At 36.1% G+C, this 16,267-nt stretch overlaps 1 protein-coding gene across 3 annotated transcripts in view; it reads left to right on the top strand.

The window, feature by feature from the left end:
- LOC145672667 (zinc finger protein 341-like) overlaps window positions 1-16,041 on the top strand; it is a 72,746-nt gene extending 56,705 nt beyond the window's left edge. For all 3 annotated transcript variants that reach the window (XM_081741832.1, XM_081741836.1, XM_081741843.1), the window contains exons 12-14: window positions 4,288-4,676; window positions 10,813-10,964; window positions 15,030-16,041. In XM_081741832.1, coding sequence (XP_081597958.1) covers window positions 4,288-4,676; window positions 10,813-10,964; window positions 15,030-15,878 — 1,390 coding nt within the window. In that variant the 3' untranslated portion in view covers window positions 15,879-16,041. The remainder of the gene's footprint in view (window positions 1-4,287; window positions 4,677-10,812; window positions 10,965-15,029) is intronic.
- Window positions 16,042-16,267: the final 226 nt, after the last annotated feature.

Raw genomic sequence — 16,267 nt, forward strand, 5'->3', positions numbered from 1 at the left:
GTAGAATTCTGCGCTGGGTAGCTATGATTCATCTTGTGCATATTGACGACCATAATTGGACTGATATTCTTTGACGGTAACTTCAACACGGAGGTCAACATGAACATTTTAAATCTACTTTCTGCCCAACCCTGAAAATGGAAGACCTTCTTTCAGTGGGAAGGGGCGAAATGTTACTCTTCTCCAGAGTCTAGTGCAGTTAGACTTAAGGTGCCTTCCGTGAAGAATATCTGGTAGAAAAAATTTGTAACCGCCACGTTCTCCTGACCTTTCAACATATGATTATCATCATATGAGAAATACTGGATTTTTTAAACAGATTTTTCTTTTACACAACATTTCCTAGAGATGCGAATAATCCAGTAAAAATTTAAAGTGAAAAACTGTAACAGGACCTGGAATCGAACCTGAATCGCCACGGTTCGCTACACTACGCTGTCCAGTTCTCTTCCACTTCGAATGTTCATGTGATTTGATTTTTGGGGATACTTGAACACATGCATTAAACAAGTGTACACATAATATAGGGATATCAACCATATCTGCTCCACAATTACTACCGTCGATTGACGGTTTTACATACGTGCACCGAAACATGATAGATAGGAACGATTATTTGCTGATGTACGTCCTTAACCTCTTTATGATGTTAAAGTTTCATTATAAACTGTACTCACTCATCATATAAGAATAGAATACATTTTTTATTACCTTTTTAGTACATTTTATTTATTTCATCTCCAGTATTTCAACATCTAGAAGTCTTGAGGTCTTCATGTGTCTACTGGATTGGAGGATCTTCTTGAAACCTAGAAATAGTATTTACAAGTATTATTATTCCTGTGAAACCTTCCTTAACGGACACCTCTATAATACGGACAGATTTTTTTTGTCCCGGCAAAAATATAGGTTCTCTTGCGGAACAAAACCCTCCCTTTTACGGACACTCTCAGATACGTACGCGGACAGTCCTTTTCTTTCCTAAAGGTTTCAATAACCTCTTCATAACGGACAGGAATTATTCTCAGTTCTGCGATATATTACACTAGACAGAAAAGTATTTTCCCCACAAGTGTATATATCATTAGTCTAGACGTGGTGTACCATCAAACAGAACAGCTTGAAGCTGAACTTGAAATTATTCTTATTTGATTTAAATTAAAATCACTTTCCCTCCCGCTCTCCCCACCCATGTAGGAAAATATATCCAAACATCTTTGGTACCGTATATTATTCTTCACCAGTTGATATGTGGTGTACGTGGTAGGGTCTATATGAATTAATGAATTTTTTACAGGGTGATGACATGTGGTTAAGAAAATTACCAAACATACACTCTTTTGTAGTATACGAATATATTAACATATCCCCCAGCAATAACATTATTTAACAAAAATTAATTTCTCCTGTACTAAATAGAATATTTTCATATTGAATTTTACATATTTACGCTCATACACAATAACTGCATACAATTACTGTTGTGAGAAATTAAATTTCTGTAACGGACACCTCTCAGTAACGGACAAAAATTCATGTCCCATTGGTGTCCTTATTCAGAGGTTTCACTGGATTATTATTATTATTATTATTATTATTATTATTATTATTATTATTATTATTATTATTATTATTATTATTATACTCATTATGTCACCTCTTAATTCCTACAAATTCAGGATAAAACCTATAAAACCTAGATACTTTAATACTCTTCAGTCTATCTCGTAAATTGTACAGATCCATGATAAATCTACAGTCTAAGATCCAAATATGCAATTCAAATTTTCGTCTTGAAAAACAATTAAGACCTCAGGACCATTAGCGATTGAAATATGGAGATGGAGTAAATAATAATTTTATTGTACTCTTCTATGATGATTAGTAATTACAACATTTCGCCTTTGCTTTTGGATTTATATTTGTATTTGTATTCTACTGACAATTTATTATTATTATTATTTTCTTGCGTAGCAGAAATATACAAATGTCTGCGATTCTACTTCAGTCTCATCCATCACTCCTTTATCCGTGTCACTTTGTTGTTGGTGATGTTCCCTGCAGAATTCCTGTTGATGTTATCTCTTCTCATCACTCAGCATTCGCTGTACAATCTAGCTCATTGTTTATAGTTCGTCTTACGCTAAATTTGTTGGGCGTATTTGTTTGACACATCTCATGCAATAGTCCCACAATGTTACAAATGTTCATGATCCTCGTACCATCTTTCTAAATCGTAGCTTGTATATCAGTTGACATTTTATGATCTTATTTTTTTAACAACTGTCCTGAATGGACACTGACTAATGTTTGAATATTTTTAAAACTTTTAAAGCATAAGTCTGTATCTGGCTCTTAATATTGCCACCAGATGCTTGGTTTAGCATGTGGTGTGTATATACGTGTATATATATACACTGACGGAAATGGAAATTCCAACACCAAGGAGGAGTTATGCTAGGTGAATGAAACTTACACAGAATATTCACCTACATGTTTTATTCCAGTGATACCAGTTACAAGGTCACAAGTCCAAGGACGCGCTTGCACTGCCATGTAAATGCGGAATGGATGGAGCCATTAGACACGTGCCACGCTGGTAGTGTCATTGGGCCAGTCTGTGCTACGAGTGTACAAAATACCTCGAAGACAACAACAAACTATTTATCGGTAGTTAACACAGTTCGAACGGGGCCGCATGATAGGACTGCCAGAGGTGGATTTTCATTTCGTGATGTCGCAGCAAGAATCAGTCGAGATGTCTCCACGGTATACAACTGTTGGCAGCAGTGGTCCTGGGTAGACACTATTACCAGAAAACCGGGTTCCGGGCCTTCCCGGTCCACTGGAGAAAGAAAGGATCGGCGTAATTATTCGCAGGATGGGCATGGAGGGCGTCTGCAGCCTAAATTCAAGCTGCAGTGACACCTGGCATCAGTACAAGAACTGTTGTGAATCGTCTATTGGAGTGTAGATTTCGCTCTAGATGTCCTATGGAGTATTTGCCGCTTACTCCTACCCACTGTCAAAACCGTCTACAGTGGTGCGAGAGAGCCCACTGAATGACAGAATGGAACTCTGTGGTATTCACGGACGAGAGCCGTTTCTCCCTCGGTACCAGTGATGGACATACACGAGCCAAGAGGCGGCCTGATGAACGTTTGTTACCAAGTTGCATTAGTCGTCGTCATACCGGTCCGACTCCGGGCATTATGGTATGGGGAGGGATTTCGTATGACCACAGGACCCCACTAGTGATTATTCCTAACACCATGACAGCGCACATCTACATTACAATGGTGATCGAACCCGTTGTTCTCCCGTTCATGAACGACAAGAAAGGTAGTCTTTTCAACAAGATAACGCTTGGCCCCATACCACAGCTATAACTCTGCGTGCTCTTCAAGATGTTAAATGTGTGGAACATAATTGGACGACGCCTCCGGACTTATCCTCAACCAGCAACGACCATCGCCGATCTGACCTAACAGGTGCAGCAGGCGTGGAACACAATCCCACAAGATGCCATTCGACACCACTATGATCGATTACTTGCTCGTGTGGACACCTGCATTCAACGAGGCGGAGACTACACTGGATACTAAAGACAAATATCGTCTACTTTCGTCTGGCGGTGCAACTGCATCCTATAAGGTCTATACTTCAAACGTAAATCAATGGAATAACACATGTACACTCATGTCCAAAATTATTGTCGCATGTCTATAAATATGTTGTTGTAGGAATATAATTTGATAACGAATTCGCCCAGTATTTCTTGCAGTGTTAGTATATGTATAATCGGCAAAGACATGTATATGGCAAATTTCATGTCAAAAGAGCAGTAAATAAGAACAATAAAACGAAAATAGAACTTTCTTGTCCATTTAGCAACATTTTGTTTTACTCATTCTAATTTTCGTATTTATAATTCTTTTCCTATGAAATTTACCACAAATATACGCTTCCCGATTATACACCTATTATCTGTTTTAAAAGTACCCTGCAAAATCATTATCAAATTATATTCTTACAAGAAGACAGTTATAGATATGCGACAATCAGTTTAGACATGAGTGTACATGATTGTTGTGTGTAAGTTTCATTCACCCAGCATAACTCCTTCTTGGTTTTGGGATTTCCATTTCCGTCAGTGTATATATATTCATTTCTTTTGTACTTCAGTAAACAGAATAGATAAACTGACATGTATTCATCTGTAAATCTGCTCGAATCATTATAGTTGTAATATGTATTTATAAAATTCTGTATTTTCTTGTATTCTAGGTTTTACCGGTGTTACAAGTGCAAAAGTCGCTTCTCATCCCCTCAAGCCCTTGACCAGCATATATCAACATCCTCTCACCATTACCCATGTGCACATTGCAGCAAAGTATTCACTTGTGAAAAGTATCTTCGTCGTCACTTACCAACACATGGAACAATAGGCTTATTTACGTGTGAATTTTGTCGCAAAGGATTTCGCACAGAACACTATTTGAAAACTCATTTGCTCATTCATAGTGGAGAAAAGCCATTCCAGTGTACAGAGTGTCCAGCATCTTTTAATCGCAAAGACAAATTGCAGAGGCATACGCTTATCCATCAACCTTTCAAAAAATTTAAGTGTCCATTCAAAAGCTACTTGGGCTGTACAAAGGAATTCAATAGACAAGGTAAGTGGCAAGGTAACTTTTTCAAAAGGATTAATTTCTGAGAGAGTTATGCCCAAAGCGTAGTGTAGTTAAAGTTGTTGGGTAAGTATGCAGGAGTGATTAATTTAATAGATTTATGAACTGTAATGAAGTGTCAGATTATATACAGTCTGTCCCCCCCCCCCAAAAAAAAAAAAGCACCACTTTGGAAAAACTGTTACATTGTTAATTTCAGCCCTATTTTATACACCTCGTTGGTCACACACTGTTCGACTGATCTTTTAATATTTCTCTAATGTTTGTGTTATGCTACTATAGTACATATATGAACATTACTTGAAAACACTGTGTTTTATACATCCAAGGGACCTTATAATCCAGAAACTAAATTTAATGCATATTTTTTATTATCACACTCTTTGTGCGAAGTTTATCGCTAAACGGTAGGTAAATTATGGAAAGTAAATGAAAAAAGAAAATTGTTTACACCACAATCTTTATGACACTTCCGTCTTTTGTTACAACGCCACGGGCAGCTCTTAATACTGCAAACCAACAGGATATGATGTTCACAAGTGTTTCACTTAATGTAATATCCAGTTCGAGGTGCCAGATTCGAACCAGTTCCTCAGTGATTTGTCTCCTAGACTGATAAATCTTCCCATGCCCTTTTTGTGACATAATATGTCACAGAATCTATATAGGATTCATATCCGGAGAATTTGGTGGCCACCATAATCTTTGGAAATTCATACTTTGCAACCAATCCACTACACTCCGTGCTATGTGACACGGCGTACTGTCGTCTCGGAAAAGAAATCAACTTGAATTAGGATCTAATAAATAGTCAACAGATAGTTGTAGTAACTTTCGGTTCAGGATGTCAATGTAATATGCCGCACTAACTTGTTTATTCCAGATTTTAATTCATCCCACTCCATTTGAAGGAAAGCATCCGCACAACATTACACTTTCATCAAGTTTCTTTCTTTTGGAAACTTACTTTGGCTTCACATTTTCTTTTTTTCTCATCCAAAATTTCATTCCACTGTCGTTTCCAACAAGCATAAACTTCTCGTCCAAGAAATTTACGTGCCACCACTATTCATCACTCCATGCACCGTGTCTACTTACGAACTCTCTTCTAGCGTTTACATGCTTACTAGTGGAAAGTGGGTTCTTTCTTACAGTTTTCTTATGTAATCCTTTTTCATTAAGTCGTCTGACAACAGTAATCCAGCTTATGTTGTAACCTCCATTAGAATAAATAATCGCTGCATTTCATACCCCTGGAAGCTCAGTCTGATACAGCCAAGCGAAAAACCTTTTGATCAGATCTCGCAGTTGTTTTCAAATTCTGCCACACCGTTGTCATTTAGAAGACATATCATGCTCTCCTTGCTTCTGTATTCTGCCGAAGGTAGTATGATGTATACCTAGAATTTTGGCAATTTGTCTATTTGAGTAGCCCTCACTTTGCAGTCAGAATTCGTCTTTGTTTACAAATGCTTGTGTCACATACTTTTCTCATATTTCGAGTTTCTAGGGAATAATGAGATTCTTCAACGTTTTATAAAATACGTGAAGCACTTCCGTTTAGAACGTAAACAAAACGAAAATTCAACAATACATAATTTTCATTAAAATTTGCACTTTACACCGCTCCAGAAAAGCAAATAAAACAAGCATTTTAAGTCTCTACCACATTCATATTGAGTACAGAAACACCAAACGGAGAGTATCTGAACTATTGTAACGCAAAAATACTGCTTTGATCTTCCCCAAACTTAAAGGTTGTTGGAAACACCAAGTAGATACCAGTATGTCACGAAATGACTTATTTAAATAGTAAATATAATGAAACCCTTGCGGTTGCTCTGGTTTTTTTTTTTTTTTTTTTTTTTTTTTTTTTTTTTTTTTTTTTTTTTTTAACTAACTAACTGACTGACTGACTGACTGTATTTCTCCTTAAGGGACACTCTTTTTATTTGATTGTTATATGTGCAATTATCAAGAATCAAGAATATTTTGGCTAAAAGTTACCAGTAATTTTTGTATGACTAGCTGAACCTGCGCTCCCTACACAGGCATCATTCACGTATAAGCATGAATCTTCTTGTCATTCCTCACAACATCTGTACAAGTCTTGATAAAAATCTGCAAGGGATACCATAAAGGAGAGATTTTTCGATTTTTTTTTTTTTTTTTTTCAGTATCTCGCACCGTTTGTGAAATTTGAGGCTACTTCCGGCAGGAGTTTCCAATTCGTGTATAATCAATGTTTTCTTTCTTCTTGCATGCAGTATGTAATAAGCAAATACATTATACACACAATTATATCCTGGCCGGTGAACGATGATTTCTGACAGCTTTGCACAAGGCCACGGCGAGCGAGCAGAAGACAGCAGGTCAACCAACCTTAGGCTCAGAACCTGTCGTGTCTCCATGGTAACCACCGCATATTGCCAAACTTTCACTTACCTCCTCTCACCCTCAACGAGGAAGCAGACGATTCTCCCCTTGCGCGAGAAGCACATGGCAATACCGCACTCCTCAGTCGTCCTCGCCAGCTGAGTTGTCAGAAATCATCGTTCGCCGGCCAGGGTATAATTATAATGTCAATGATATATTGTGTTTACTAGGCAAAACACTCCAAACAATAAAGAGTCATCTTAGACTGGAGAAATGGTTATCCTTCGTTTTTCATTATCATTTGGTCATGAAACACCGGAGAGAGTATACAAATATATGATGTTGGAATTTAAAACTTTTAGGATGTGATTTTTTTTTTTTAATTTATTTCAACATTTCCAATGTACCCTAAAAATGTAATAAAGAAGTAACGGCCATTTTTTAAATATTAAATTAGAACTGAATAATTTACACAAAATTTGCAATCGATCAATGAAAACAGCATCTTTCTTGAATCTGTGGTTCCCGAAAATTCACTGTCAAAAGGATTGGCCACAAACATATAAACTTTTCTTGACCACAAACATAAAAAACTAGCATTTTAATATACAGATGGTAAGTCAGATTTTCTCAAATAATTCCATTATTGCTCAAAATGTTCTTTATTGCAGTAAATTGAATACGAAGTATTGGTGTAGATTAATCTCAAATTACAAACTTCTTTATTAAAATTGCTTTATATATTTATATATACATGTGTGTCAATAAAAGAGTTTTGTCTGGAGCATGAAAACGTACTGAATACCTACCACTACTGGTTTAACATCAAATAATTGTTAAAGTAAGTAACGAAACAATCTGTTAATACCATAAATGACCTCTTGTTTGAGATCGGAAGTTGACTGGTATTATTAACTGCATAAATTCCTCCTCTTTTACGATGTTCCAAATAATTACAGTAATTTTCAGTAGTGCAACAGTCTTCGTTTGCCTTTCGGTCGACAGTGGTGGAATAATCCACATATTTTTTTTTTCTCAGTTCCAAACGCAGTTTGATGCAAGGTATATTGGATCATATAAACATACTTAATGAAGCATTAAAAGACGGATTAAAATCATCCAAATGATGATAGGAAAAATCCTTTCTATTAAGTACCTTTACTGCATTAAAGTTGTTCTCAGATCTGTGAACAGTATTTATTGTTATTAGTCATTTTTCATGCATGTGCATGAAATATTCTGTATGGTATATATGTATATGTACAGTCTTATATCAAATCATTGGCGACGACATTTCCTTCTGTAATGGTTTTGCTCAAACGCAAAGATAGAGCACAGTTTAATAGATAAATTTACTACAGAGGCGTTAGAAAAATGAAAGAAGTTACTTCTGGTTGATTATGCTTTTCGTTTTTGTGCAACACCCAAGGTTTTTGAGGACAGTATGTACTATATGGTGGGCTCCGAACCACATTGGACCTTGAATCCAGAGCATTGGTTGCAACCACATAGCATCGTGCAAGATAGCCTCGCATAGAACAGACTCTTCCCTACCGCACTATCTTCCTCCAAGGGAGTAGGATTACGGAGCCACAGAACAGGTCTGCTTGACTATTGTACACAAGTTACATTACGCTTGATTTAACATACTGTCAACATAAAGGAGGACCTTTTGAAGGAAAACCATCGACTTTGCTGAGTGCAATCGAAATTTTTTCTGGTGTGTTCTAATAACTTCGTAATTTTGCTAGAGAAACGAATTGATGATATATCTGCAATTTATATATTGGCTTTCTGAACTATCAGTCCTAAAGTATTTTAAAACAGGGTGTCTATTGATCACGAAAGTCATGAAATCAGAAAATGGTCATGAAAGTCAAGAAAAAGTCACGAAATTTAGCTTTTGGGTAACGATTCTTTTTATCTGTACAAAAATAAATAGAGCCTGAAAAATTTTGTTGTGTAAAACATCAAAATTCACCACCAAAAATGTCTGTGATCGGCTTTTGACGCTACCAAATTGCAAACAAAGCACGCTTCTATCGCATGCAAGAAAATTGGGCCTAATTCGCACCCAAATTCGTTCTTGAGAATGTTACAAAATTTTATGGTTTGGTACAGAAAAAGTCACGAAATTTCATTTTGGAATTTTAGTAGACACCCTGTAAAATCGAATTACGAATAAATGTTTCATATAATTGTTGTCTCGGGCGAGAGTTTTGAAAATATTCTACTAAGTATAATCGTAACCAAGAAAGTTTTGTTGCTTTTTGTGGAGGTCTGTTTCATTGGCCCCCACCGTGAGTTGAATGCTAATAGAGATAAGGCGAAGGTCAGTTGTTGGCGTGGGTATATTCAACATATTACCTGGTTGTTGCAGTTCAGTTACACTGTGAACTTGCGTAAGGACAGAGTGAACATGGGACCTCCACAGAGCGCTCTAAGGGGATGTATGCTGTACGAGTTCAAACGGGTCAAACGCCGCTGCAGCGGGGTGGAAGATATTCCAGGCCTTTGGTGAGGGGTGTCGTGACTACGCGGACAGTGCAGCGATGGTTTAACAAGCTTAAGGGCGGTGACGAAACATTCGAAGACCTACCACATGACGGAAGACCAACACGTGTACAAAATGAAGATCTTCAGGCAGCAATTGAGACGAACAGTGGCCAGACATGAGGAGATGGAGCTACAATTCAGTGTAAGTGGAGAAACCATTCGGCGGCACCTCCATCACCTTGGGAAGCACTACAAAAAGTTGGGTCGATGGGCCCCACATGATTTGACTCCGGGACAGAAGACAACGTGGGCAGATACGTATGTTTCTTCGCTGTCTCGTCTGAGAAAGGAACCATTTCTATACAGGGTGTTAACATGCGATGAGAAGTGGGTCCTGTACGAAGCACTACAGCGCCGTCATCATTGGTTAACATCCCATAAACCGGTTCTAAAACAACCGAAACCAGCACTGCACCAGAAGAAGGCCCTCCTGTGTGTTTGGTGAACTGCTCGCGGCATCCTGCATCGGGAACTGTTATCAACTGGTCAGAGCATCAATGCAACTGTGTACTGTTAGCAGTTGAGCCGTGTTCAAGATAAACTCAACTCTGAAGCCAGCACTTTTGAATCCAAAGGGTCCTCCTGTTACAAGACAACGCTGAGCCCCACGTGGCTAGAATGACCCGAGACATCATTCTGCGCCTTGGATGGGAAACACTATTGCATCTGCTATATTCCCCGGACATTGCATCGTCCGATTATTACATGTTCCATTCCTTGGACAATCACCTTAGAGGACGCCAGTTCAAATCCCTAGTAGAGATGCAAAATGCACTTGATATCTGTCTATAAGTTCTATCGCGGTGGGTCCCGGTGGGAGCTCATGTGGTTCGGATTCCACGTTAATCAGTAGGTCCACGTCTTATATAGCATCGCTGCTGAAAGGGACGCTAAACTAAAAATCAACTCAATCTGTCGCGGTGGAATCCATGGCTTTCCAGAACGTTGGCAGAAGGTCGTCGATGCTGATGGCGAATATTTTTGATCTTCCAGGTACGTCTTAGATGACTTATCGATGTTCGAAGAGTGGGTAAAAAAGCGACAGAACTTTCTTAGTTACCTTTATAGTTCAGTATACATCTTTGTCTAATTTTGTTTGCTAGACGCATCAGTGTACCAATTACATAAGTTGCTTTAGTTGTTTATTGTCCAAATGCATCTTATAAGTATTTTTTTCTCTACTTTTCAGACAAGTTAAAGTTGCATTTGTTGACCCATAGTCCAGTGAGAAAGTATCAGTGTAAAAAATGTCATAAAGTATTTCAAAGACTGACCCTCCTGAGGGAACACGAAAAAATTCACAACGACACTTCTGATCTCCATTGCATTGTCTGTGATACAGTAAGTATTTCTTGAAAATAGATTCATAAGTGGATATTGTTTCTAAAATTGTTATGGCTCTTCATAGAGCAAAGACATTTTTTGTTCCATATCGTGCTATTATATAAATATTACATTACTTCTGCAAAGTATTATTAGAGATTTATGATACTAGTCTCCAATTCTACACAACAAAACAGAGAACACTAGTTCAAAATGTTTTAATACACAAATAGATGAAAAGCACTACTAGCACTACCATACATGCAACACAAACTAATTCTTCGTCCCAAGAAACCACATCCCAGCAGAGACCCATCTCAACTTTTGAACCTCTGGAAGCCAGAAGGGATCTGCGTTCCAGCTCTGCCTACCTCTTTCGTTCAAATGCTGTGAGCTCATCGCGCAATAATAAATGATTTGCCAATAAATAAGAGCGTATCAAGAGCACATAAATTATTCCAAAACGAGCAATCTAAAAATGATATTGTGTGCATTCAGTTTGTTTCGTTTTTGTCAGAAGCACTTACAAATTAGGAACATTATTACATGAACAATGTTCAATGTTGGAAAGGCGTAGAGGAAAGGATTCAACAATATCTGAGAAAGCTATTTAAAATTTATGATAAAAAAAGTTAAAGACAATACGTGAGAAAAATCTGGCGCCAGGTTTTGCAAGCAATTGACAAAATAAAGGATGGAGAAGGAAGAAACTCTCAGAAATGAAACTGAACAATGTTTCACCATTAAAGGTTGAATCGCTACTAATGTTGCAGATTACATTCAACTTAAGATATATCTTACAAGCAAAATTCACAGTTCGGCTCTTGATAACGTGGAAAAAAAAATCTTGTTATGAAGTGACCAGCACATTAAACATAATAATATATTTTTTATATCGAAAATTACTTATGCATATCTAGGAAAAACAGCTTAAATTTTACTAATTAGCTGAACAAAAATGTCGACAGTGAGAATGTGGTTTCAAAATCCAGATTCATCTTATTATGTGTCTAATATAATTTCTTTTTCGAAATTTGACTTCTATCGATTTACCAATGAATATTTTGAAAAGGAATTACTGATTTCATTTCATGATTTTTAGAATATATTTAAGGATATTTTGAGCCTGCATTAGTAACCTAGAAACAATTGTTAACTGTTACTCTAAAAGGTACTTTTCTTTTCAATTTTACATATATTTTTTTAAAAAAATAGGATATAAAGTTACAGGATGCATATTATCTTTCCACTATGTAATAACGCTAGTTTTTAATCATATATTAATTAAATAATGGGGCATATTTTCTTTTGTCAGAATATTGAAAGAATTATTAATAGTGTCACCGAGATAGCAAATAACTTTTATATTTTCTTTGCTTTTCTTTCTCTGTTTACTCAGACAGATCAGCATCTCATTATCTTAAATCATTTCAGAATTTCGTTTAAAAATTTGTCTTGACTTCACAGTTAAAACAGATATAAATTACTGACTTCGAAAACGCCTGGGATAATAGCACTTCCCTTTGTCGCCCTGTAATGGGTCAGTTGCGAGGTGACTCACATAACAGTATTTCTCTTTTAATCAAAGGTTACTGAGTAATTACGCAGATTCATTCACCTTAGGCCTGGACCATACTGACACTAGAAACGCGACTTTAACAACGCAGCGTTAACGCTGGCCAGTTGGAGCAATGGCTATTCATTAGATTCAACGCAGAGCGAGGATGCGATAACCGAGTGTTAAGAATAATCCGCGCGTCTAGGTGCGTTAGCAACATGACATTGGTGGTGTGTACGTATACAAAGTAGAGTCAATTTAGAAATATTTACTGACGTAGCCAAGAGTAGGTTTTATAGGGAGCCCCACAATTTAGTAAGAAGAGCGAGGAAAATTAATATAATGAAAAATGCAATTCACATCACGATTGTTGCGCACACAACTATTTTTCGAAATTTGAAAGTATTAAGTAGCATCCTCCGGGTATAAAGTTGAGTGTAATACCACAAAAGTGGTTGTTGAATATATATATATATATATATATATATATATATATATATATATATATATATAATTGAAAATGGGTCTGTTTTAAGCTTAAAAAGAGACTTTGATATGTCGTGCACACACTACGTATTTAGTATCGATATAGTTTAAAAAATAACGCCCACTTTTCCTCATTGCTCACTCCACATTAACAGAGTACGCATAGTGCAAGCCTAATGCCCTGAAAAGTAAATTTCTACCAATTTTGTTTCTAAAAAAAGAAAAAGTATGAAAATAAATACAAGCATCAATCATTATAAGAAATACCAAAAAAAAAATCAATATAAAATATTACTCTGGTCTTAGTACAAGCTTTCACATTCAGTTATTGAGTGAAAACAATTTAATATGATATGACATTTGTAGTTTTACGTCACACTACTATACCCTTTAGATTCAAGGAGGCGGATGATTAATGAAAGTCAAAAATTATAAAATATATAATGGCGAAAACTTCAAAGCCTCGAGAAAACCGACGGGTGTTGTTATGCACCACTAGCTCACATAGCCTGAGATTGAACCAGAGTTCTTTCGCACCAGAGATGAGTACTTCACTTTTTTTTTTTTTTTTTTTTTTCTCCCCAACCTGAACATTTGTCTCCAGGTCTACTTGATCCAATGCAGCACGGACATGAGCATAGAAATGAACATTTTTGAGAGCAGTTAAAAATCCACACATGCTGCACAGTGATTCGGACCCCCAGTGAGATTTTCCTCACGATCGTCAGCCTAATACCTCAGACCGATCTACATGATATTTCGTGAAAATTGGGTACTTGAAAAATTTTCATCAACACACTTTCATAGGGGCATCAATTTACTCTCTTCCATACTTCAACTTCAACCAATAAGTACAGAATGGACAGAAAGTCCCTTTACACCCGAACTAAATGCATGTAACAGTGTAAGATGTCGAATCTCCCATTCTGTTCATTGATATGGCAACAGTGCTTAATTAGAAGACTTGTTTAGCCACTTCAGAACTACTAAAACAATTTTTTTTTTTTTTTTATTTTGAATTTTGATGAAATTTGTAGTTTTGAGTTATTTAGGTGTAAAGACCAGTAACGAGAACGTTGAGTTCGTGACCTAATTTCCATAATTAGCTATCTCTGAAGTATTTTATAGCGCCATATATATATATATATATATATATATATATATATATATATATATATATATATATATGTTAAAAAATATCAGTGAAAATGTCCATTAGGTGATTTTTCTCTTCCTTTGCAGGATTTACACCCGAAATTCTGAACTAGAAAAACAAATCACTGAACAAAACAACGTTTATTTTAAAATAATAACTGTGTAATAGTTTTGAAAACTAACTGAACGTATTGGCTTCATCAGACATCATCATACAGTGTCTAATGAAGTTAATATGTTCATATGGACGTTTTCGAGTTTTACTTTCGTACAATTACTGTCATATAGTTATTATTTTAAAATAAACGTTGATTTGTTCAATGATTTTTATTTTCTAGTTTTAAGTTATTTAAAATAGCAAAGCTAATATGAACCAGTTAGTTACCGAAATTCTGTAATCTTCAACATTTTTTTTTTAAAAGATAAAGAAGAAAGAAAGTTTTTAACATTCTCAAATTAGCTTTGGAAAACTTATTACTTGGATTGGAATTTAACATCCCTTTTATTACCGAGGTTGTATGAGATATGAACCACAATCTCATACAGTTTAAGATGGTTATGTGAACATGATTCCATATATATATGTTTTTAGGTGGCATCCGAAGCACCGTAATGTGTTCAAATTTGAATGCTTTCACAACGGGAATGGAACCCGGGAGCCCATATATGGAGGGCAGGTCATTAGACCAACGGAAAAATCTTAATATTGTATTATTATCTGTTGTTTTATTATTTACTTGAAACTGAGGCAATTTCGCCTGCATTTTCTCCAGCAAATTGTAAAAATTTGGTATCAAAATTTACCCGTGTGTGTGCTGAAGGGAATTGAAGGTACGCATTAAATATTGTTCAGCATGATAATATGAAACTGTTTCCTCTTTCAGACTTTTAAGAAGAAACTGCAGTTAACCAATCATAGATGTAGTGGTAGTAAAAAACTATTAAACAATGGGAACAAAATTCAAACTAGTCAAAACGGAAGATATTCTCAGACAAGACTGCGCACAGCACAACGTTCATTATTACCAGAGTTTGATAAGTGCCGGAACAATAATGGACAGGATGCAAACTCTAATAATCATGTTGTTGAAGCGGTATCAGCATTCTCTGAGTCAAAGACTGACGGAAACCGGTGGAAAACAAACAAGGTTGACGAATCAAAACAACTGCCGTCGTATGTGTGCTCTAATAAAAGTGTGAATCAAAGTGATGAAGCCGGGAGTGTACAAAACAGTAATAATAATAATAATAACAACAACAATAACAATAATAATAATAATAATACTAACAGCAGTAACAGTGACAGTGTTCCTACGATAGAAATAATTGTTGTACCCTGTAATGTGAATATTTCAGAAGCAAATAACTCGGGAATGTATCAAGTGACATTCCCTGCAGCTGGCCAGAGTCATCCTGCTCTGCCGGTTTCTTCACATTCTCTCGCGCCACCTGTATCGTCGATATCCACTTTGTCGTCGTTGCAGAGTAATGATAACACTTCAGCGACTGATATCTCCAAAGAGACTGCACATAGTACAAATTTCACTGCTCAGTGCAACAATGAAGAACAATCAATAGGTGCCCCATCGAGTGATCAGGAAGTCACTGATGTAAATTATTTCCAATTAGTGAGTACTACGAAAGAACAAGGAAAGGATAGCCCGATCCCTCTTTCATTGTGTGTAAATAATCATTTTCTGATGAATTCTAAAGTAATTGGAATTCTGGAATAATTCCAGAGCACAATTATTACAAAGATGTCAGCCGAATTTACTTATAGCAGTTGATGTAGAAAATCAACTTTTTAAAAAAAAATTACTCCTACAATTCCATTGAACTAATTAGTTCCTGTTCTTAGTCCTTTTAAAGAAAATATTTGTAAAAGAAAAGAAAGAATGAATCGTAGATATTTATAAAGGAACAACTTTTATATAATTGTAATGAACTAAAGAATTAGACTTTGTTATGTATCTGTTAATGTAAATGTAATATTCTAAAAGGTGTTTTGTAAAAGATTAAAGCTAGAAAAAAGAAAGTAAAGAAGATAAAAGCTGCTCGTGGAGAATCTAGTTAAAATTAAGGTTGGACCAAGTTTTTGTTTTTTATATATATATTTACCCGT

The sequence above is a fragment of the Thermobia domestica genome, chromosome 2 (assembly GCF_964235325.1).
Source record: "Thermobia domestica chromosome 2, izTheDome1.hap1.1, whole genome shotgun sequence".
Lineage (NCBI taxonomy): Eukaryota > Metazoa > Arthropoda > Insecta > Zygentoma > Lepismatidae > Thermobia > Thermobia domestica.